A 22798-nucleotide genomic window follows, 5' to 3' on the forward strand; every position below is an offset into this window, starting at 1 on the left:
GGGCAGGGGGTTAAGTTAAATAATAAAGATGATTATTTTTTTCCTGATTTTATCCACGAACAATGTAATTATTTCTGTTATTTAATCTCCGGGGTGGACAGCACCTTTTGGGGTTAATTTTATTTTTAATTTTTTTTTTTGGTTTGTTGTTTTTTTTTGTTTTTTTTTCCAGAATCCTCCTACTGCTGCGGCACGTCGGGGCGGGTGGGGAGATGGGCAGTGAATGTACCGGGGGGGCCGGGGGCTGCGGTGAGGGGGAGCCGGGGGGGGATGCTGAGACCCGGGGGTCCCGGCCCCGCTCTGCTTCCCCGCCGCCGCCCCAGGGCGCAGCGCCCACCCCGGGACTCCGTGCTCTTTCCAGGGGACCGTGCGGGGCACCAGCGTTCCCTGCACCTATTTATATTTTTGAACATATCCTATTTTGAAAGAATGATAAATAATAAAGAGAGCCAAATCCGAAAGGGTTGTGTGGTGTTTTTTTTCTGGGGGGAAAGAGGGTGGCGAGGGGGCTGGTGGAGGGTTTTCCATGGGAATGGAGGGAGCCCAGACAGGTTGCACGGGGGTGCAGTTGTGGGGACAAGGGAGAAGTGCAGGGGGACCCCAAAAGGTAGGACACCGCTCCCCAAATTTGTCTTGGAAGGGGCTGGGGCAGGAGGAGCTGCCCAGGAGGGGTAAACCCCATCCACACCCCACAGCTAAAACCCAACACCGAGAAATCCCAGTGCCAGCAGATGCTCACCCTCTGCCCTCCAGGCCCAGCTCCTGGGGGTTAATTAGCACTCATTAGGAGGGGATGCCCCCCAGGAGGTGATGGTGAGGAGATGGAGGCATGCATGGCCCCGGGAGCATCCCGGGGGTCCTGCCGGGGACCCCCACATCCTCCCTCCAGGCTAGGACAGAGGCAGGGACACAGCCACACCACTCTGGGGCTTTCTCCCTCGTTTATTAGAAGAGCTCCAGGAAAATACATCTTTTCGTAACAAAACGCTCGAAGAAGAAGGCACCAGAGTTCACACGGAGTCCGGGCGCGGGGCGCACCGAGGTAAGGCACTGGGGCCCCCACGGGGACGGGCACAGCAGCACCCCGCAGCGGGACGGGGACGAGGACAGGGATGCAGCAGAGGCACCCGCTCTGTGCCTCGGGTCCCCTGCAGCCGGGGTGGTGGGGGACAAGGGGACAGAAACGTGGCAGGGGACACGGGGGCAGAAACAGCCCGGGGCCGGCAGGGTGGCCGGCGTGGGCGAGGGGCTGCCCCGGCCCCGAGCAGCAGCCCCACGCTGTACGTGGAGCAAGGTGCCCCAGCCAGGAGCCCGGCTGCGTTGAGAAAGTGTAAAATGTAAAGGAAAAATTAAAATTAAAAAAAAAAAAATCAAACAAAATAAGCCTCCCCCCGCCCCGCCTCCCCCCACAATCACCCCCAGAACAGCCCTTGGGAAACACCCGGTGCCAGGCACCGTCGGGCTGGGAGCATCCTCAGGCCGAGAAGGAGAATCCCGGCTCCTTATCTCTCCTTGTAGCAGAAAACCCCGAACCTGCCCTTGCTGGGGAAGCCGAAGCTGCGGACGCCGGGCTCGGGGGGGCCGCAGTTGGCTCGGGGCTTGGCGATGGGGTAGCGCACGCTGCCGTCCGCCAGCCAGCCGGCGTCGCAGCGATCCAGCCCCAGGAACTTCCAGGCGGAGTAGAGGTGTCCCACCCTGGCGATCTCAGCTCCCGCGTCCTGGCACGCCTGCTTGGCTTCCTCCAGCGTCAGCCCGGCCGGGCGCTCCAGGTAGAAAATCTCTCCTAGGAGGGATGGAAGGAATCAGAGGGGGGAGCCCCCCGGTGCCGAGCATCACCCGGAGCATCCCTGCCGGGCTGCGAGCTCCACACCCCAAGGGGCAGGGAGGATGCGGGACGCCACCAGTGGGGCTCCAGACGCCACCAGCGGGGCCGTGCCCCTTCCCCAGCCCCCTGCCCCGTGCCCAGCACCCACCTCTGAGCGCGGAGGAGAAGCAGAAGACGTCGAAGCGGTGCATGTGCCGGTGGCGGGGGCCGTAGCTGCGGATGCCCGGGGCGAGGTGCAGCCCTCCGCAGGGCTTACGGGGCAGGCGGATGGGGTAGTGCACGGTGCCGTCGGCCAGCCAGCCCGCGTTGCACCAGTCCAGGCCCTCGCTCCAGGCCTGGAAGAGCTGGCTGAAGGTGGCGATGAGGGCGCCCTGCTCCCGGCACGCTCGCTCGGCCTCGTGGAAGTTGAGGCGGTACTGCCCGCGGGGAGGCTGGTAGGGGAACACGACGCCTGGGGGGCGGACGGGGCGCTCAGATGACACCGTCCGGAGCCAGCACGGGTCCCCAGACCCATCCCAAACCCATGCTGCGGGGCAGGGAGCACCCCAGGGTGCAGCAGCCCCAGGGTGCACAGCCCCAGGCTGAGGAGGGGCTGCGCTGGGCACGCGGCCACCAGCAGCGAGATGCCAGCGACATCTGGTGGCACTGGGACAGCTGGTGGCTGCCTCCTGGGGACACGCACACCTCCCTCCTGGGGATGCTCAGACAATAATAGGGCTGCCGGGACCGCCACCGCAGGGACACACGGACACAGGGACACACGGACAGGGCTCCCAGGGGGACACGGCACCAGCACGGGGACAGCTGGACAACGGGAACCCCCAAACCTCCACCCGGAGAGCTCTGAGCCCCGAGGATCACCCCGCACACCCCGGCCCCTTTCTGCCCAACGGGGCCGGCTGGGCTGTGCCCCCAAACACCCCGCTGCCCCACAGGGGTCCCCACCTTGCAGCCGGAGGTCCACCACGTCGCTCTCGTCCTCCAGCCCGTCGATGACCTCGCAGCGGTACTTGCCGTCGTCCTGCAGGCGCACGTCGCTGACGACCAGCGAGGCCTCGTGCCGGCCGCCCTGGCGGAGGTGGGCACGGCCTCGGAAGTCCCCGAAGGCCATGTAGGTCTTGCCGATGGCCACCAGCACGTCCTGCTCCTTGGTGTAGTCGTCCCGCAGCTTGGACCACTTGATGCGGATCTTGTGCTTGCCCTCCTGGTGGGGCTCGAAGCGGTAGCGGCAGGGCAAGGTGGCATTGGCGCCGCTGAGGCTGTAAATGGGGTCTCGGGGGGTCTCCACCACCAGCTTCGCCCCGTTGAAGTAATCCACTGGAGACGGGGAGGGAAGATGTCACGGGCTGGGCCTCCCCTCTGCCCCCAGCCACCTCGGAGCATCCCCGAGCACCCCCGGTGCTCCTCCAGCCCCGCGCACCCCTCAAGCTGTGGGTCCCGACCCCATCCTAAAGGCTTTGGGGGCAGCCCGGCCCCTGCCGTACCTTTCTCGTGCCCGTTGCCCTTGTCGTTCATGACGTGGTTGTAGTAGAAGCCGTTGTAGAAGGGGTGGTGGGAGCCGCTGGCCAGCTGCAGCAGGGTGGCCTCGAGGAGCAGCGGGAGCAGCAGCATGGCTGGGAGCGGGGCTGGACCCTGAGCAGAGAGGGAAAGGGCTGGGGCAGGACCCCAGGGCGTCCTCCAAACTGGGAGCACTGGGAATGCTCCCCTGGGGTGTGCGGGGAGCACGGTGGCCGAGCTCAGCTCGCAGAGGCAGCGGGGCGTGCAGCAGGGCAGGGGAGGAGAGCTCGGGGCTGCCCGGCTCTGTGCGGGGCCGGGGCAGCGGGGGCAGCCCCCAGCCTGGCCGCAGACCCCCAGCTCCCCCCAAAAACCGGGTGCCACCCCCCAGCCCCGCCGCAGCAGAGGCTGTCCCCATACAACTTGCTCAGCGCACACCACGTCCCATAGGACGAGCCCGGATGCCCCACGGCACCGCGGACCCACTTGTGGGGTCTGTGCCCCCAGCCCTGACCCCACGGGCACCCAAGGGTGCCCAGCGCGGTGTCCCCCCCCCAGGACGGGCACATCGCTACCTGCCGGCCTGCAGCCCTTCCCCAGAGCCGGCAGGGGGGGCACGGCACCCGGCCAGCCTCCGCAGCCCCCCTGCAAAGCGGGCAGGGATGCGGCACCCGTGTCCCAGTCCGGATAAGGTTTAGGATTGCCCCAAACTGCGGGCAGGGGGTGCTGCCTGGCACCGCGGGGACCGGGCTGGGGACAGCGGGGACATCCAGCAGGCAGCCGGGGCTGGGACCCGCAGCCCCCTGCTCCCAGCGCGGGGTGCCCGACCCCAAGCTCTCCTCCTCGCCGGGTGCCACCGCTCTGTGGGTGCAGCAAGCACTTGGCCAACCCCAAAAGTCCATCCCTGGGTGCTTGGTGACCTCAGGATGGAGGCAGCGGGCTGGGTGCGGGTGCTGGCTGTGTGGTGGGTGCGAGCTGGGTGCCAGGGCACTGCTCGAGGCACCGCGGCCCTGCGCACGCTGCCGTGTGCTGGCGGGGCGGCGGCACGGGCTCGAGGCACCGGCAGCCTCGCACCTCGGGATGGGGACTCCAGCCCTCACCCCGCTGCGTCCCAATGCTCCTCGCCACCCACAAGGCGATGGTGGCATGGGGACGTGGCGGAGAGCTGGTGTCCTCCACCGCAGCGATGCCCGGCACCCTCCGTGGTGACACCCAGCGGTCCCATAACGATGCCCAGCAGTCCCATAATGATGCCCAGTGATCCCAAAGTGATGCCCAGTGATCCCACAGCGATGCCCAGCCCTCCCAGCCCTCCGTCCCCGCTGGGTGCCGCACCCCAGGGTGCCAACCCACCCCGCGCCCGTCCCCGGGACCGAGCCCTACTCACGCCGGGCAGCAGCGGCAGGCAGCGGGCAGGCTGCGGGCGGTGCGGTGTGTTTGGGGCTCTTGCAAAGGCTGAGAGGAAGCAGCTCCAGGGCCTGCCTCTTAAAGGGAAACACACGCCTCTCCCAACCCCCTGCTCGCGGCCCGGAGCAGGGGTGGGTGCCCCGAGCCCCCCGCCCGCCCTCCAGCCCCAGCCGGAGCCGTGCGCCCTTCCCCGGGCTGTGCCCTCGCCACGCACCCGGCTGGTAACGGGACGGCATCGCCCCGGCTTGTCGGGGGGAGCCAAGGGGAACGGGGTGCCCCGTCGGGGATGCTGAGATGAGGGGGTGAGCCCCTCAAAGTCCTGCTCCAAGATGGGTGCGTGGAGAGGAGTTGTCCCGCTGGGGACAGGAGTTGTCCATGGGGACCGAGCATGGGCAGCGGCGGTGCCAAGCGAGCACGTTGTGGGAGCACCACAAGCACCACGAGTATGTTTTTGGAGCACCACGAGCACATCATGCAAGCAACGAGCAGCTCTGGGGGTGTCTGTGCTCTGGGGTCAAGAGGAGGCACCGAGCCATGAGGTTCAGCCCCATCAGGGCTCATCCTGGGGCTGGGTGGGCAAAGCGGAGCTGGGAGAGCGCGGCTCAGGGAGGGCTCTGCACCAGGGCACAGAAACGGGGCCAAAACTTTTGGGCAGCCCATCTGCTGGGGCATCTCCAGCCACGGCACAACCCCAGCTCCTTCCAGCTCCGGGGCTGCCATCCCTGGGAGCACAGCAGCAGCGTGTGGCCTGACCCGCTGCCCCGCCGGCCCGGCCCGGCGCTGCGCTTTGTTGTTTTACGGCGAGGAAATGAGGCTCGGGGGCCCGGGCCCTGCTCCTGCCGCCGCTCAGGACGGCGTCAAACCGGAAAGAAAACAAGGCGTGCGAAAATAAATGGGAAACCCCATCCTGGCGGCCCCGGGATCCGAGCCCGTCTGGCACCGGCGGCGCGCTGATAGGGAGCGGCGGCGGCCGGGACGCGGCGTTATCTGCCAGCAGCCCCGACCCCCTTGGGAAGCGTGGCTGGGACTGCCAGGGGACACGGGGTCTCACGGCTCAGCCTCTCTAATCACAAAGAAATAAGAGATTAAATCCAACCCCCAAAAAACGGGACGGGCTGCGTTTGGGGGGCCCCCACCGAGCAGCTCTGGCTGGACGCAGAGGCCATCGCGGGTATTTTGGGGACGCCAAGCCCCAAGCTGGCTGTGATCATACACATCCTGCCCCCAGCACTGCCACGGGGCCCCAACCCACGGCACTGCCAGCTCGCTTTTGGCGAGGGACAGCCGTGGGTGCGTGACGCCCGGCGTGCTGCCCGCCCTGCCGGCCAGAGCGCGCTGCCCCGCAGCCCACAATGGGGGCGATTACATCTCCCGGCACGGCGGCTCCGGGCTGTGCCCCCCCCACAGCCCAGCCCGTGTCTGATCTGATCTGATCGGGGACGGTCCCCTCCCCGCTGGGGCACGCTGCTCCTTGGCGCGGCCGCCCCATTGTTTGGGAGAGGAGGAGAAAGCTGCAGGGTGCCCAAAATGCCCCACAACGAGCCGTCCCTCTGCACGGCCCCAGGAGAATCGTTTGGTGAATCCCCTCTGCTCCTGCCCTCCTCTCACCCTATTTTCGGTGCGTAGGGGATGCTCCCAGCCCTGCTTTCTGCTGGGGCTTTGGGTTGAGCTCCCCGAGGGTGGCTCTGGGCTGTGGGGTGAGCGGCGCTGTGCGGGGTCAGGGCAGAGCCGACCCTGCAGCATGTGGGACGGGCACGTGCTTGGGGCTGGCCGAGCCCCATGGGTTGAACGGGAGCCATAAAAATGTCATCCCCAGCTCCCCCACCTCAAAGCCAGGGGCTGACAGCTTTGGGATTTCTCCCCGAAACGCCGCCTGCACGGGACCCATCTCAGCTCCTGCTGGCAGCCCCGGCAGGGACCTGGTGCTGAAGGCTACAAACAGGGAGGAAAACCCACAGCAGGACGGAGGAGGCTGCGATCGGCGCTGGGCTTTCCGGGCAGGGAGGAGAGGAGAGGAGAGCAGAGGATGCTCTCCCCTGCGGCTGCTTCCTGCCCAGCAGGCAGCTGGCAGCACCGGCAGCGGGGTCAGCAGGCAGCGGGGTGCCGTGGCTGCAGCGTGCCGGCCTTCCTGCCTCTGGGAACAGCATCCGAGGGACGGGGACGAGCCGCAGGAGGCTTTGCGTGGTGAGCGGGGTGCCCCGGCCCTCCTCGCCCTCTTCAAAGGCAGCCCGGTGCTCTGCAGAAGGAAGGAAGCGGCGCGGGGATGGGAAGGGGCTCAGCATCCCCCGGCGGGGTGGGGGTGGCAGGGGACAGCGGTGACGGGGTGTGGGGGACGCGTCCCCTGCTCTGAGGGGTGGCTTTGGCTCGCTTCATCCTCCCCGCACAGCCTCCCCCGGCTGTCTCGGCCCGCCAGGGAGCAGGCTGCCCTTATCTCTGCCGCAGCTTCCCGGCGATAAGGGGGGCACGGCTGGATGGGAGCAGAGCTCAGCGTGTCCCCCCCAAGCTCCGGTCTGTCACCAAGCAGCCAGGGCTGCGGTGAGCTCAGGAGCTGCGGGGACACGGGTGGCACTGGGGCAATTTGTGCCAGCCTTGGGGTCCCTGCCCAGTGGGGCAGAAACCCCTGGAAGGGAGCAAAGCTGCTCCACCCCAACACCCCGCTGCCTTCCCCGGTGGGCCCAGGGTCCCCATCCAGCAGCCTCCACCCCGCACTCCACGGGAGCTCGGCCGGCCGCAGCCCCGGCCAAAGCTCTCGCTCCACCTTGGGGGATTTGCTCCAGGAGCAGAGCCAGAGGAGGACGGGCAGGGTGTGGGGTGCTGAGAGCTGCTTCCCCTCCCCATGTCCCGTCCCGTTACGCTGGGCCAGCTGCGAGCACCAGGAGGGGTGGGGGCCGTGGGAAGGATGCGCGCAGCCCGGGCACCCCGGGGCCCCTCCGCCTTCCCCGCAGCCATGTGGCAGAGCAGCGAGCACACAGCCTGAAGTTTCAGCTGGTTTTAATACTGTCAGTGACACCCCAGCAGGGCCACCCCCAGACCGGCCAGGTCCCCTCGGTGCTTTCCGAAGCCAGCCCGGCCCCGTGGCCGCTTCCCAGCCCAGCACACGGGGACAGCGTCGCCACCAGTGCTGCCCACGGGGACACGGTCCCAAAGTGCCCCCAGCCACGCTCCTGCCTGGCAGTGCCAGCCCTCGCCTCTCTCCTCCTGCCATTCCCGGCTGCTCCGGCATCGAGAGGCTCCCCGCCAGCACACGAAGGGAAAAATCAGGTTACAAAAAGGGTCAGGGATGGGGCTGTCTGCCCGCTGCACTTGGGTTGTTCAGCCAGCGCCTGCTGCTGCTCCTCCAGGCACCCCGTGGCCACAGCCCAGCTCCTCGACCCACTGCGTGGCTCTGGGGGCGGGGGACCTGCAGCCCCCCCAGTAAGAGGGGACGGTGGCACTGCTGAAGGTTTGGAGGAGGCTGGAGCTGGCACCCTGGGACTGCGATCAAAGGGGAGAGAAAATTCCCAAGAACTTCCCCCGTTAGGAGGGCAGGGTGCCCCCACCACCCGCAGACCCCTGGGTTTGCTCCCTTGGAGAAAAACAGCCTCGCTGGGGGCCGGGGAGGGCTCTCGGCTGCCAAAAAGCCAGAGCCGGGGGCAGAGCTGCCGGCGAAGGAGACGCGGCACTTTGTGATAGGAGCAGCCTCTCCCCCCTCTCATCACTCCCCTCGCACTATGCGGCACTGACACCGCCGGCAAGGGGACTCGGGGCCTTGCAAAAGGGACAGGGGACCCAGCTGAGGGGTTGCAGCCCCTGCGTGCAGCTGTGCAGGGAGCAGGAGGGGTGGCGGGGGCTGGTTTGGGTCCCTCCAAAAACAGCCAAGCCCTGAGCTCTGGCGCGGCGCTGCTGCTGGCTGGAGCCTCGCTGCTGGAAGCAGAAGCAAAAAGGGGCAGAGAAGTTGGCTCCGGGGTTGGCGGGGGTCCTACAGCCAAGCCCTGGTCGCAGAAGGGGCCCTCGTTCCCAGCTCACGGGGCGAAAGAGCAGGGCCCATCCCCACATCCCACCCGCGACAGCCCCGTAAAGTGCAGTGCCGCAGCCCCAGCCCCATCCAGCCAGGGCAAAAAGGCAGCGCCTCCGAATTTGGGGGAAGGATGGGGGAGAGGGAGGCTTGAGGTTTGGAGCGGGAGGTGCGCGGGGGCGGGCAGGGCAGGGCAGCCCCCTCTGGTTGCTCTGCCCCGGCCCCTACTCGTCGCAGCCCAGCAGCTCGAGGCGCAGCGTGATGCGGTTGTGCCAGGCCACGGGCAGGACGCGCACGAAGCGGGCGTAGAAGGGCACGTCGAAGACGTTCTTCTTGTGCGAGTAGTTGTCGCTGTTGCCGTGGAAGATCTGGGAGGGAAAAAGGTGGAGGTGAGCACCCCGTCGCCGGCCCAAATCTCCCCCCGTGCCACCCCGCCCCACCCCGAGGTGTCCCCGAGCCCCCGGAGCTCGCCGCCCCTCACCTTGGTGCTGTTGGTCTGGCTGTCCCGGTACAGGGTCCAGGAGGTGCCGTTGTCACTGTAGGCCACTTTGTAGGCTGCCACGTACTGGATGTGGCCGAAGTCGCGGGCGCCTTGCGTGATGATGCCCGTCACCTTCTTGGGGTCCCCGAGGTCGATCTGGCACAGAGAGGCTGGGTTGGGTCGGGCACCTCAGCGGGGTTGGCACAGCCCTGCCGGGACAGCAGAGCTCCCACCCAGGGCATCCTACACATCCCAGGGGTCCAGAGCACAGAGAGCACCATTCAACCCCTTCCCCAGTGGCAGAGCAGCTCAGAAAACGCTGTCGTGACATAGCTGAGCCCCCTCCGCACCGTTTGCTGAAAAGGTCGGGGTGGGAAGGATGGCAAAGCTCTCCAGGCAAAAAAATAAAATAAAATAAAGAAGCCCCAGTGGAGATGCATTTCCAGCAGAAGGAGATTCTGGCTGGGGAAACACGCAGCTCGCTGCGGTCTGACATTTGGGCTGAGTGAGATGGTTCCTGGTTGGCACAGCATGGGGCAACGCAGCAAAGGAGCTGAAAGCCTCCTGAATTTAGCTCCTATTTTATGTTCCTTCAGGCAGTACCAGCCACACGTACCTGTGTATTTATATATCCGAGTGTCAATGTAAATCTGCACGTACACAAACGCCCAGCCGTCAGTGTGGCAGCCCAGAGCTGCGTGTCACTGCGACCCCATCAGGAGGCATCCCCACCAGCTGCTTGATTTAGGGCCGAGGAGCAGCTGCTTTTAATCATTTCCCAAATAAAAGAAAAAGTGGGACAAATATCTAAACTGCTCTGTCCTATTATGTCACGGAATCATGTGAGAAGGATAAAAACAGCGGAGGAGAGGAAACCGAGAAGGAAATTTCAAAACTATTTGTTCCCATTCCAGGCTGGGAATGGAAACGCAGACCTGAGCTGTCCTGCACAACGGAAGGGAGGAGGAGCTGGGGCTGAGGAACCGGGGTCGGCAGCGGGGTCAGGGCTCTGGGGGGGTTACTTTGGGCCCCCCCCAGCCATGGGGCAGAGCCTGGGGCAGGCAGACCCACCTGCAGCCACTCGGCCTGCCCGTTGTGCAGCGCCGTCCAGGCGTTGGTCTTGCCCGTCTTGTCCAGGCGGGCGTAGTGGGGGTGCCAGGTGAAGGCGTCAATCCCCCACGTCTTGAAGACGCTGGAGGCTGTGATCTGCTGGTCAGAGATCTGGTGGGATTTCATGCCCAGAGGCTCCGAGCAACCTGCCGTGTTGAAATACACTGTAACACAACGGTTTATGCAGGCGGTGAGAGGGAAAGAGTCCAAAGCACCACCAGCATCCCCACCGCCGCCGGCAGAGCCCCACGGGGCCATCAGGCACATCCCGGAGACAGGGAGAGCAGAGCTGGGCATGGGATGGCACCGGGGACACAGGACAGCACCAGGGACACGGGATGGCACCGGGGAGGTGCAGGGCTTGCAGCTCACCCACGCTCCCGGCCGCAGCCAGGACGGTGTTTTCGGTGCCGAGCCATTCCCTGCCTCACAGTGCCTCCTGCTGCAGGGATGTGTGGACAGCCCCGCAGCACAGCCCGGCACGAGGACGGCTCAGCGCTGAATTCCCAGCTGGCACCGCACCCAGGTAGGGGCAGGATGAGGCCTCAGCCCCAGCCCAGCATGCTCGCCCCGCTCGGGGCTGTGCCAGGCACTGCCGAGGACGTGCAGCAGGGCAGGAATGCGGGGAGGAGAAGGGAGAGCCGAGGGCTCCGGCTAATCATCAGTCACGTTTCCCACAGGACTTTGATCTTCGGGAGCTTTTCAAGCTCTCCGGCAGGAAAAGCAGCCGGGTCAAGGATTGGATGGGGAACAATAAAAAAAAAAAAAAAAAAACGGCCGTGAGCTGGGACAGCTTGGGAAGGTGTTAGCAGCGTGAGAACGCAGCTCTGCCCGGCTGAGCTGATGGGATTAACAGCCCGCGCTCCCTAAAAGCTCCCGTGGGGATTTCCAGGCATCACGAGACAGCAGGAGAAAAACAAGCGCTGGCTGGCCAAGTAGGGATGAGGACGGGTACGAGGGGGGACGCCCTGTCCTACGTCCCCTACAGCGACCACGGGGTCAGCCTGGCGAGATGAGACAGCAGCAGTGGGTCCAAACTGACACCCCCTGGCCAGCCCTGTGGTCCCTGGGGAGGGGACAGCCCCAGCCCAGCACCCGGAGCCCACGCAGAGCCCCCTCCCCGTGGCACAGGGCAGGAATTTACCGTTCATCTCGCAGCCGATGAGCTCGAAGCGCAGCGTGCAGGCGCGGCGGCACACCACGGGGTAGATGCGGATGAACTGGGCCGTGATGGGAGGGTCCAGCATGTTGGTCTGCATGGTGCCATAGTCCACGTTCCCTTGGAAAACCTGGAAAAAAAGCAGGTGGAGGTGGGCACCCCAGCACCCCCCTAAAAGCCCTTGCCCGCCAGACGGACAGACCTTGGTGTCTGTCCCCATGAACCAGGAGAACTCGAGCGATTCGATCGTGCCCCGAGGAGTGCAGGAGCTGGCAGCAGCCCCAGTGCTCTCAGCACCACCACGTGATGCCCCGTGCTTCGTGCGCACGGAGCTGCCCCCGCTCCCTGCAGCTGCGCTCCCCAAATCACCGCATCTGCTCCACAAGCAGAGGGGCGGCGTGCTGTCGGGTCACGCTTCCACGCTTTTTTTTTTTTCCAGCATTGTGCAGATGAGATAAACTTTGCTTTGTTGAAAGCGAGGCAGATATTCCCAGCCTGTCCCCGGGTGCACAAAAAAAAAAAAAAACAGCCAGGAGGCATTTCCCCTAAAAAAGGGCTGCACTCAGTGCCTCCGGACCGAGATACGCGGTGGGCTCACGCTCAGCCCAGAGCCATGCAAGTTATTTATTTGTGAGCACTTCCAGGCTGTGCCCACATCCTCTGGAGCACGTTAACTACAGAGATGTTATCTGAATGACCTGAATAAATCAGCCCTGCTTCTTCGGGCGTGCTCATTATGGTCAATTAAAGAGCTGGAGAGCACTCCCGAACTGCCCGGGGTCCCCAAACTGCCCAGGGTCCCCAATGTGGCTGTGACCCGGGTCGGGAGCACTCCCCGAGCTCAGGACGGGGCACACAGCCCCACCGTTCAGCCCACCTTGTCCGTGTCCTGCTTCTCGTCCTTGCAGAAGGTGAACTCCCTGCCGTCCAGGCTGTAGGCCACTTTGTAGGCGCGGATGTACTCCGACTTGCCCACGCGGCGAGCGCCCTGCGTGACGATGCCGCTCAGCCTCATCTTCCTCAGCAGGTTGGCCTGGGGGCAGCGAGAGGGTGAATACAGCGGGGTGTGAGAGTTCTGCACCCACAGCACCACCCAGAAACACCTGGGCACCGTAGTTTCCTTGGTGCTAAAGCCCTGCATCCTCAGTCCCAGGTGTGGGCAGAGGAGGGGACGTCACCACGCCGGGTGCCCACGCGGTGTCCCGGGTGGCACCGTGCTCAACCCCAGCAGCAGCAGCTGACGGGGCTGCTCGCCACTCCCCCCACGGGTACCTGGATCCAGGGGCTCTTGTCGTAATTGCTGGAGGTCCAGGCGTTGACGATGCCGTGGTTGTTGAGGCGGGCGAGCTCCGGCCCCCAGCGCTGGAGGCCGAGGAAGCCGTAGTGGACGGAGGAGGCCGAGAGCTGCGCGTCAGAGATGGCTCCTCCTTCCATGCCCAGGGGAACGGCGCAGCCTGGGGGCACGGAGAGGGGCCATACGTGACCAGGCAGCAGAACCAGGGGCTCGTCTGCCTCCTGTCTGGGGACAAGGGGTGCCGGGAACTTACGGACATGGCAGGACCTCCCGAAGAAGGGAGAAGGGCACTTGCAGGTGTAGTCGCCGTCCAGGTCCAGGCAGGTGCCTCCGTTTTTGCAGGGCTGGGAGGAGCACTCGTTCTTGTCTAGGACAGAGGAGAAGAGGCTCAGGAGGTGACCCCAAAACCAGCCCCAGGAAGAAAGGGGAGAGGTGTCTGCAGAGCGAGGCTCCCGCAGACCTGCTGGCACAGGCTGGAGCTCTCCTCCAAGCCGTGTCCCTGCTGAGCTTTGGGGCAGCCCCCGTCACATCGCCGGGGTCACCACGTCCCCCTGGGAGCAGGTCCAGGGGTGCCTGAGCTGCCACCTCCAGCCCCCCCGGCCCCCAGCCTGCTGTACTCACTGTTCTGGCAGTGCACCCCGTCGTACCCCGCGGGGCACTTGCAGATGTAGTCGGTGAAGACGTCCCCTCGGTTTGGGACCAACTGGCACTCGCCGTTGTTGTGGCAAGGGTTAGGGTGGCAGGGGCCTGGGGAAGGGGAAAGGAGGTAAAAAGGGACGTTATTTGGGCACGGGGGGGGAAATAAGAGCATCCTCTGTGTTTTCCCAGCCAGAGGATGCAACAGGGCTGGAGGCACAGGGCCACGAGGAGGGCACGGTGCCAAGCTCCTGCGGGTGCCTGGTCCCCTGCACCTCACAGAGCCCCTGCAACGGGGACTCGGGTCCCTCCCTGAGCCCCACCTTTCTCTGTCTCGTTGCAGTCGATCCCCACGAAGCCTTCAGGGCAGATGCAGAAGAAGGGGGCCTCGTTGATGCCGGTCAGGCAGGTGCCCCCGTTCTGACAGTGGTTGACGTTGCAGAAGTCACCTGCCAGCAAAGCCACGTGTCACCGCGAGCCATCAGCAACAAAGCGCACGGAAAAAAAGTGGTTGGACAGAGCCCGAAGGTCAGCCCGGCGCCCAGGGAATGGGGCTGGTCACCCTGCTGGGTTTTGCTAACCAAAGTTAAGTATTTACAAACAAAAAAAATGATCGTAGGGGGAGCCACGTGCCTGAGCTCACAGCCGCTGGAGACAGGAGAGGAGGAAGCGCAGGGTGCCGCACGGCCTCGGGGAAATTCCTCCCACCCCTGATTTACCCTGCCCAAACAACTGCGGGGTGGCAACGCTCTCCATAAACCTCGACGGGATTCCCACGGACCTGCCTGAAAACCTTGAGAGCCCCAAGCCAAGCACAGGCACTTTTTCAAGTGTGGCACGTTGCTCGGTGCCACGCTCGAGCCGGAGCAAAGCTGGAACCCAGGCGGAGACCCAGCAGTAACCCCCACTACCTGCGTGCCCCAGAGAAGGTGGAAGGTAACGAGCTGTGGGCTTGCTGCCTGGACCCACACGGAGCAGCAAGGCTCTCATTAGCCTAAGCTACTACTCAGCGAGCTCCTACTCATTAGCCTTTTAATAGCAGGGCTGCTCCGGGGTAATCCTATTCTTCCCCATGCTCAGCGACTGCAGGGGAGGCGGCAGCAGCAGCAGGCAGGCCAGGCAAGGCCCGGCGTCCCACGAGGTTTTCCAAAAGGATGCTGGAGCTCCCTTAGCCTCCCTCGGGAGGCAGAAAACCTTGGGCACCGGTTCAAGGCGCTGCCCAGCCAGCTCTGCATGACCTCATGCTCCATCAATGCGCTGCCATGAGCTACGGCGCGGGAGGAGAGGGCTCCTGCACGGGCTGCTCCCCGGGGATGCCTTCGCCCCGCACTCCTCCGCAGGACCTGGGCACATCCAGCAGCCTCGTCCCAAGGATCCCCCGCGCACAGAGCTGCCTGTGTTGAGCAGCAGGAGCTGCTGCCTCCCACAGCACAGCCTGCCAGCGGACGTGTGCGCCCCGGCACCCTCGCGCACGCTGCTCCGCCGGGGGAGTTTCTGGGGTGGGACACTGCAGGAGAAAGAGCGAGCAGAGTAAAATTCTCTGCATATCTTCCCAGGGCTGGGATGGGATGGGAGGGGTCCCGGTGCTGGATGTATACTTGATTTATTCCAAGGGAGCAGATTCTCTTTTATCCCCTCCCAGGAATAAATCCTCAGGTGGCGGGTGTCGCCGGCCAGCCCCTGGCCCAGCAGCAAGGCACGCCACGCCGCTCACATTTTCCAGTGCTGCAAAAAGTTTTGGATGCTCCTACTTTTTGGGAACGTTTCAGGGCCGGTGGAGGAGCGGGTCAGCATCTCCATCCTCCCCACACACGGATCTCTCGGGTCAAGGCCGGAGCTGTCCTGGGTTGGACAGCCAGGAACCAAGGCAACGAAGCTCAGGCACCGCTTTTGGAAATGTTTGCTTATGTGAGCCCACAGGCTGGCCGGAAGGCAAAAATAACATCCTCCGAAAACCGGCGGGGCTGGGGGGGGGTCAGGTCAGGGCTGCCTGGGGAGGGCCGAGCGGGCGCCCTCCTGCGCATGGGCTTCACTCCTCTGCTCCCTGCTCACCCCCGTCCCTTTGGGGTCACCTTTTGGGGCCAACCTTTGGGGTCACCCTTTTGGGATCACCATTTCGGAGTCACCCTTTTGGGCTCCCCCACCCCACGGTAACCCTTAGGGGTCACCCTTTTGGGATCACCCACTCCACGGTGACCCAGAAGGAGCTGCCTCTCCCCACGCCTCCCGGTGCCGTGCCGTGCCGGCCGCTCCCAGGGAAGCTGTTTACCCGCTTATCTCAGCCCCAAAGCACGGCACGGCCCAGCTCGGCTCGGCTTGGCAGCCAGGAGCGAGCCGCGGCCCCGAGCTCGTCCCACCCGGCCCCTGCGCTCCCGCGGGGGCTGCGCGCACCCCCGGCACTCACCGGCCACCACCAGCAGCAGCGAGAGCCCCAGCCCCAGCAGGAGCAGCGCTCGCCACCGCCTTGCTGGCTCCATGCTGCGTGCCGAGCCGTGCCGAGCCGTGCCGAGCCGAGCTGCTCCGCTCCTGCTCCGCTCCGCCGCGGGGCTCGGGGCGGGGAGTGGCTCGGGGTGGCCCCGCACGGCTCGGCACGGCTCGGCTCGGCCTCACGTGCTCCGCCGCCCGCCCCCGGGGTGGGACCGGCCCGGCACGGCACGGCCCCTCCGAGCCCTGCCGCCGCTGCCCACGGGGCCGGCTTCAAAGCTGGAGGTGGTTAATTAGTAAGCAGGAAGCGAGGCGCTAATGAGCGCGCTCGGGGTGTGCGCGCCGGGGGTGTGGGTGCGCGCTGATGGGGCAGGGGGGGCGCGTAGGGTGTGTGGGGGGCACACTCGGCACAGGGTGCACACTCAGAGTGCATGGGGTGCACGCTCAGGGTGCATAAATGCACGCTCAGAGTGCTCAGGGTGCACGCTCAGTGCGTGGAGAGCATGCTCAGGGTGCATGGATGCATGCTCAGAGTGCACGGGGTGCACACTCAGCACATGGATGCACACTCAGGGTGCATGGGGAGCACACTCAGTGCATGTGGAGCACGTTCAGCACAGTGTGCACACTCAGGGTGCATGGATGCACACTCAGGGTGCATGAAGAGCACACTCAGAGTGCACGGGGAGCACTCAGCACACGGGCTGCCCGCTCAGGCTACATTTTCTCTCTCTGGGTGGGCTTCTCCCTGGGTGCGCTCCCCCAGGGCACGTTGGAGCTCTGGGCGCACCCCACAGCACCACGCACAATCAGCCCGAGGAGCCCAGTTTCCTCCGGAGCAGCCTGCAGCCAGGCCGGGGACAGCCCCAGAGCACAGCACCACACGTTTGTTGGCTCAGCCACAAACAAGACCCTCTTTGAGCAGTGGCCAGCCCGCACCCCAGGGGAGGCCGTGCTGGAGAAGCCCAGCCGTGCTCTCCGGAGCTGGTGCCACGTGGGGAGCTCTGCCCAGGAAGGCAGGAACTGTGGGGCTCAAGCACGCTCAGGCTGAATTCATATTCAGTAGCAAACACTTCTGAAGAGGGTACAGGAAACCACACAGTAAAAATATGCAGGATCATTTGCCTCCGCACTGGAAATCTACTCCTACCCCCCCTAACCATGAAGTTGACCTTATCTCCTCTTGCAAAACCCTCTGTTTTAGTATTAACTAATCTGCTGCAGATAGTCCTGCTGCTGCCCACCGTTACATGTTGACTCTTCCCGAGTCTTGCTCCATTTCTGGCTCTGGCAGCACGGCAAGCTCAGCCGGCAGCAAGCTCAGCAGCCCGGACACGTGCCGTGCCCTTTGATCAGCCGTTCCACCTCATTTTCCATCCCCGCTCCATCCCCATCCCTTGGACACAGCGGTGCCCGTGCCTCCTGTGAGGTGCAGCCAAGCGCTGCCCCACGCACAGGGAGCTTGCCCACCCTCCTAAATAAACCCCTTGAATGTCTCCCCGGAGCACCGGGGCGTGAGGAAGGCAGGCAGCACGCACGTCTCTCACGGCCAAGCTCAGCGGTGGAATTTCCATCAGTTATTGATGGAAACGCCAGCGAGCGCTTCACCGTGACAAAAGGAAAAACAGCAGCTGGAAAGGAGAGAGTGGACAAGACACAGGGCTTGCTTTCGAATAACCCTTCAGCCTCAGGGTAATTACTGCTATTGTGTTCAGCGGAAAACAAGGTCGGGAGGGGAGCACGGGGCAAGATTCCCAGGCCCGGACGCAGGCAACTGGGCCAAGGGGGTTTGTTTTGCCTTCTGAGGGGTGACCGTCTGGATGTGTCCCAGAAGGAGCTCCAGAAAAACCAGCAGCCTGTCTAAAAATGGAAAGCGGAATGTTTTCCTCCTGGCCCCTGGGGCATAAACGCCGCTGTCCCTACTGCCACGCATGGGAAAGGATATTAAAAACGGAGACGGGGGAGGCAGCCAGAGCTCTGCTCTCCATGGGACCCCCCTGTCCCGGCAGCACCAGGGGCTCCTCAAAGGGGATCGAGGGATCCCAGAGAGGGCAGGGGGGCACCTGGGGCTGGAAAGGTACCCTGCTGGAAGATCCTGGCTGTCGAAGGAGAGAGAAGCAACCTGTGAAGCCCAGGGAAGCGGCGGGGAGCAGAGAGAGCCCCCCATGCGCTCACCACGCCCCAGCTGTGCACAGCCGCCAAGTTTTCGCAAGGGATGGCTCTACTTGAAAGAGTTTGGTAGGTCGAAGGTCAGGCGTAATTTCACTGCCTTCTGCAGGGACTATTTAGGCCTTGTTATAGCAGGATTTACCACTGGGCTTGGTTTCTTCTGCGTGGAGACCTTCCAAGCCGAGCAGCGCTGTAACTCTTTCTGAGCCACGCAGATAGCCAGTGCCCTGCGCCCCAGCGGCTGCGTGCTCCTGTGGTGCAATCCTCTTTATTTCCAAACTCAGCCAAAGTTGTTTCCCCTTGACAATCCCCGGCCTTCCCCTTGCTCAAGCGCCCAGCCAGCTCCCGGGCCATAAACCCCTCGGGTTTCGGCTGAGGGCTGATACATTTGCAGGGGTCACGCTGTTATCGCTGGGGTTTCACACTCCTCCTCACCACCCCGTGCACAGGCAATCCCCTCTGACCCACGGGACCTTTCCCCCCCATCAGAGACCCTCCCCGTGTGGATCTTCGTGTGGGCGGACACCCTATTGTTTCAGCAATCCCTCCATAAAGCAGTTGAATGGTTTAGGTTTATCTGGGGAGCAGGGCAGTGTTACACCCGGGAGGGATTCCTGATGTGGTTTTCCTCCCTCGCCCCAGCACCGAGCTCAGCCCTTTCCTAGAGCAGCTCTGTGCAAAGTTGTGGCTCAGGCCACAGCACGGGTCCTGGGAAGCTTTTGTGCCCCGGGGGATGAAGCCTCTGCCCCTCCGAACAGCAGGGACAAGCAATCTGCAGCGCCGTCTCAGGGGATTAAGCCCCAGCCCTAATCCTAATCCTGCTAACCAGGATAACCCGGCGCTCGCTGCCAGCACCTCGAGCCTCCCGCAGCCCCGTCTGCCCCGACGTCGTCAGCACCCGCCTGGGTGCCAGCTCATGGTTTCCGATGGCTGCCGAGGACATCCACAGCCAGGCCAATCCCGACTTCTGGCTCGCCTCCTCTGTTTATTTTCTAGAAGAAGAAAAGCTTTCCAAATCCTCTGCCCTTTCCACGAAAAGGTCAGCGGTTTCTGTAAAGCGGGCTTTACAAGGATGCTAACGCTTAGGTACCGGGAATTTCAGGGCTCTCTGAAGAAAACTAGACACTGAACGTCCTCGGGGCATGGAGAGCTCTTCACAAATTCCCTTCGGGGTATGAAAAACCTCGTGAGTTAAAAGGAAGGAGGCAAAGGGCAGCAAGCACCCCCCTCAGTTCTGCTCAGCTCCCACCGCTGATCGTGTCAGGGCTCAGATGAGATCCCCGCCAGTTTAACTCTGCTCTAACCTCCATAAACAAGATTAGACCCAGATTAGAGCTGGCGTGTCTGTGTAAGGTGCTTAAAATAAGCACCTTTATATAACCCCTTCTCCGAATTCGAGTGCTTTGCAGTCCTCCAGGATTTAGGCACGCTGCGTCCAACAGAGCCTTCATCTCCGGATGGGAAACCGATGGCTGGAGGAGCTGGGGGCGAGGACAGGCTCAATTATTTCCCCCATCCCAGAGGCACACCCCAGCCCTGCGTCCCTGCTCCGTGCCCGAGGGGCAGAGGCACCGAGGCCGTGCTGAACTGATGGAGCTGTGCCGCAACGCGCGATCGAAACCGCGCATCGACCGGCGGCGTGGGTGACCCCGATGCTGGGGGCATGCAGGCCGAGCTGTTTGCTCTTCCCCTGGAGCCCCCACCAAGCCCTGACACGAAACGCTAAATCGCCTGCCCGATAAGATTATCGTCCCCGTGATAACCGGGGTTTTTGTGGCACGGCACAGCCCCGCCTGCCCCCTCGGTGCTCCAAGCCGGCGGCTGGGTGCACGCGCTCCCAGCGCACGCCTCCTCAGGGCCTTCCTCCCTTTCCTAGCAGCTTCCAGCCTGGCCCAGCTGTTAATGCCATATGAATATGTACCGGCCGTAATGAGGCCTAATGAGCCCTAACGAGCTTTGAACCCGTCCTACCGGCTGGTTGAGCTGGGCGCTGCTCATCAGGGCACGCTCCCCGCTCCCAGCCGTGAGCGGGCCTGGGCCTGGTTCCTTCCTGCAGCTGCCTTTGATCTCCTATCTCGGAGCATAATTAGGAGGTGGGGGCTCTGCCTCGCCCCCTGCCCTGCCTCCCACTCGCTCTGATCCCCCCGAAGAGCCGGGCAGGGTGAGATTTGCCACAGCTCTGGGCTTTTTCCATGGCTGTGGCAGCAGGAGAGCGCGGATCCCTGCCTCACACCCCAAACACGGGGCCTGCAGCCCAAATTGGCCCTCAGAGGCCACCCCGAGCCACCCGTGTCCCCGTGCCAGGGCAGGACGGTGGCTCCTGGAGGAGCTCTGTGCCAGTGGGGAGCTCCTGAGGCCTGGCTTTGTGGGCTGCAGCCTCCAGGGCCACAGCAGAAAGCGCCGCGGGTGCCTGGCACCGAGGTCTGCGCCCAGCAGAGCCGGCTTGGCTGCTCCATTCCTCCTCTGCCACAGCTCCTCCTCTTTTCAGAAGGAAACGAAAACAAACTCTGGGCCAGAAGTGGCTTTCCTGGAGGACACACGTGTGAGCGCCGACACAGGCTGCTGCTTGGTCCCGGTGTCCAAACCCCTTGTGGAGGATGCCCACAGCCAGCCCCGGGGTCAGCACGCACCCGAGGCACAGCCCAGCAGGCACCTCCGTACAGTTTTGGGTAGCAAACACACGTTTTTTTAGCACTGACAGCCTCCTTAGCAGGAAGGAGAGTGTCCTGTATGGCAGGGGTGTACACCCACCCCCTGGCTGCTTCTAAAAGCCCCTCCGGAGCACATTTCCTAGAGCTCAGCTTTTTCCCAGAGCCTCGTAAAGCCTCCCAGGCAGCGAGGCGTTTCCCCCTTCCTGCCCAGAGCTTTGCACTGATGTGTTTTTAAGACACCCGGCCTGTTAGTCATGCCCCACGCACCTTCTGCAACCATCCCTCCTTCTCCCTGGGAACTGCCACCGCACCACTGACTTCGGCCAGCCTCCAACGGGGCATTTACCGGGGCTCGGGGAGCGCTGACACCCGTGGAGGTGGCAGCTGTGACACCAGGCAGTGCTCCAGCACCAGCACTGCTGCTCCACGCGTGTCCCATGCCACTGCCTCAGCCCCTGCAGGCAGCAGAGCTGTCTTGCCCGGTCTTGCAGCTGCCTGCCAGCCCCTGCACAAACACGGCCCCGGCAAAGCAGCCGCCCTCGCCTCTCACCCGCCCTGCGCTTTGCTGGGCTCCAAGATCAGCCCCGATTGCTTTGGGAGGTTGGTTTTCTCCCAAAGAAATCTCCCATCTCACCTCCTGTTTTCTTTCTTCTACTTCTATTCTTTTTCTTTTTCTTTTTTCTTTTTTTTTCCATTCTCAGCTCCATCTTCTAATTTGTTCCCCGTTTTCTCACTCCTTCCCCCCACTCCTGTCTCAACCCCCTCCTTTCTTTTCCACACACCCTTTTTAACGCTTTTTCTCTTCTCCAACGTCCTCTTCTGCTTTCCCGTCTCCCAGCCTAACCCTCCTGCGCTGCTCCCTCTGCACGACAGCACAATCAGACCAGCAGTCAGCAGCCTCCAAAATGCAACCAGCTGCTGCCTGCAGGCCACATCCCTGGCACACAGCACAGCAAAAATTCCCCTTGCTGCATCCCACGGCCCTGAACCCACAAAGCCCTGTCCCGAGGAAAGCCACACAGCATCATCTCCTGGGGGATAACCAATAAGCCGGACGGGGCTGGTGTTTTAGGCTGGAAAAGCCTTCGGGGTTGTTGGTAACTGCGGCCAGCGCCTTGCTCTCCACCTCACCTCGCAGATTTGTACCTGCCCCAGGAAGGATGCTGAGCGGGGAGGGAGGAGGCCACCCATTCCCTGCAGCACAGCACCCTCTAGCCTCCGCTGGGGCCGCAGCTCGTTGCTGGTCCCAGGGAGCACCTCCAGCACCAGCGCTCAGCCAGGCGGCCTCCTGTGTGTCCCCACACATCCAGCCCTGGCGGCCCGAGCAGCGGTGACACAGAGGATTTCAGGGGAATTTGGTGGAAGATTTGGCTCCCCGCTGCCTCCTAACCCCCAACCCCTTCCTCCCTTGCTCCCCACCACTCCCACCTCCCCCCCATGCCCCCTTCCTTTCTACACCTCCACGAAACAACACTCCAGCTCTTTGCACCCCAACACCACCCCTTTTCCCCCTTTCCCCCAAAATACAACTGCAGCCTTGCTCTTTGTCCCCACCCTCCTCCAAACGCAGGCTGTGCTCCCCACCTCCCAGCCCAGCCCCAGCCCCACTATTTTGGCACAAGGCCGTGCTTCCACCTCTGCTCGCTTTATTTATTTATTTATCTATTTATTTATTTATTTATTTCCATAAATACTGCTCGCTAGGAAGAGGCTCTCGCCCACCCCCCAGGCAGTACAGAAGTGCAGGTTTTTTGTCAGGGACCGACAATCCCACCGCTCGGTTCACGGAGCAGTTTGCAGGGCTGCAAACTCATTCAGCACTACTTCTATCGCAGCTTCTGCAGGGAAAGTATTTCACTAGCAGGCACTGAAAAAAAAAAAAAAAGAAAAGAAAAAAAAAAAAAAAAAAAGAAAAGCGTGGCTTTAGCAGTCTCCCTGGCTAGCTTCCTGAGGCTGGATAATCATAGCCCTTCCAAACTCCAGCCTCAGGAACACGGCATGATGGCAAATGTCAGACAGACCACTCGGAGTTCAGCAGCAGACAAACAGCTTCCTTTCTTCGCTGTGACATCTTGGGAATGCTCCAGGAGCAGCTCACACATCTCCCTGGCTGTGCTGTGTTCATTTCTTCCCTCCTGCTCTCCTCCAGCAGCT

The 22798-nt window shown here is 63.3% G+C and overlaps 2 protein-coding genes across 3 annotated transcripts; both read right to left on the reverse strand.

Moving 5' to 3' along the window:
* Positions 1 to 922: 922 nt before the first annotated feature.
* Positions 923 to 4766, reverse strand: HAPLN3 (hyaluronan and proteoglycan link protein 3). Its single transcript, XM_084532581.1, has 5 exons — positions 4707 to 4766; positions 3310 to 3457; positions 2771 to 3142; positions 1974 to 2276; positions 923 to 1783 (listed from the first exon to the last, which is right to left on the reverse strand). Exons 2-5 carry the CDS (start codon positions 3434 to 3436, stop codon positions 1503 to 1505), a joined length of 1083 nt encoding a protein of 360 aa, XP_084388707.1. The 5' UTR covers positions 3437 to 3457; positions 4707 to 4766; the 3' UTR covers positions 923 to 1502.
* A 2934-nt stretch (positions 4767 to 7700) lies between these two features.
* Positions 7701 to 15968, reverse strand: MFGE8 (milk fat globule EGF and factor V/VIII domain containing). Of its 2 annotated transcripts, none has more exons than XM_084532841.1 (10): positions 15805 to 15968; positions 13724 to 13849; positions 13386 to 13511; positions 13018 to 13131; positions 12743 to 12924; positions 12348 to 12503; positions 11456 to 11600; positions 10273 to 10457; positions 9202 to 9357; positions 7701 to 9088 (listed from the first exon to the last, which is right to left on the reverse strand). In XM_084532841.1, the coding sequence occupies exons 1-10, from the start codon at positions 15875 to 15877 to the stop codon at positions 8945 to 8947; spliced, it is 1407 nt and encodes a 468-aa protein (XP_084388967.1). In that variant the 5' UTR covers positions 15878 to 15968; the 3' UTR covers positions 7701 to 8944. The 2 variants fall into 2 exon arrangements, with proteins under 2 accessions (XP_084388967.1, XP_084388966.1); XM_084532840.1 differs by having other exon boundaries at positions 10273 to 10475.
* Between the last annotated feature and the right edge of the window lie 6830 nt (positions 15969 to 22798).

This window comes from Aythya ferina, assembly GCF_964211825.1.
Source record: "Aythya ferina genome assembly, chromosome: 11".
Lineage (NCBI taxonomy): Eukaryota > Metazoa > Chordata > Aves > Anseriformes > Anatidae > Aythya > Aythya ferina.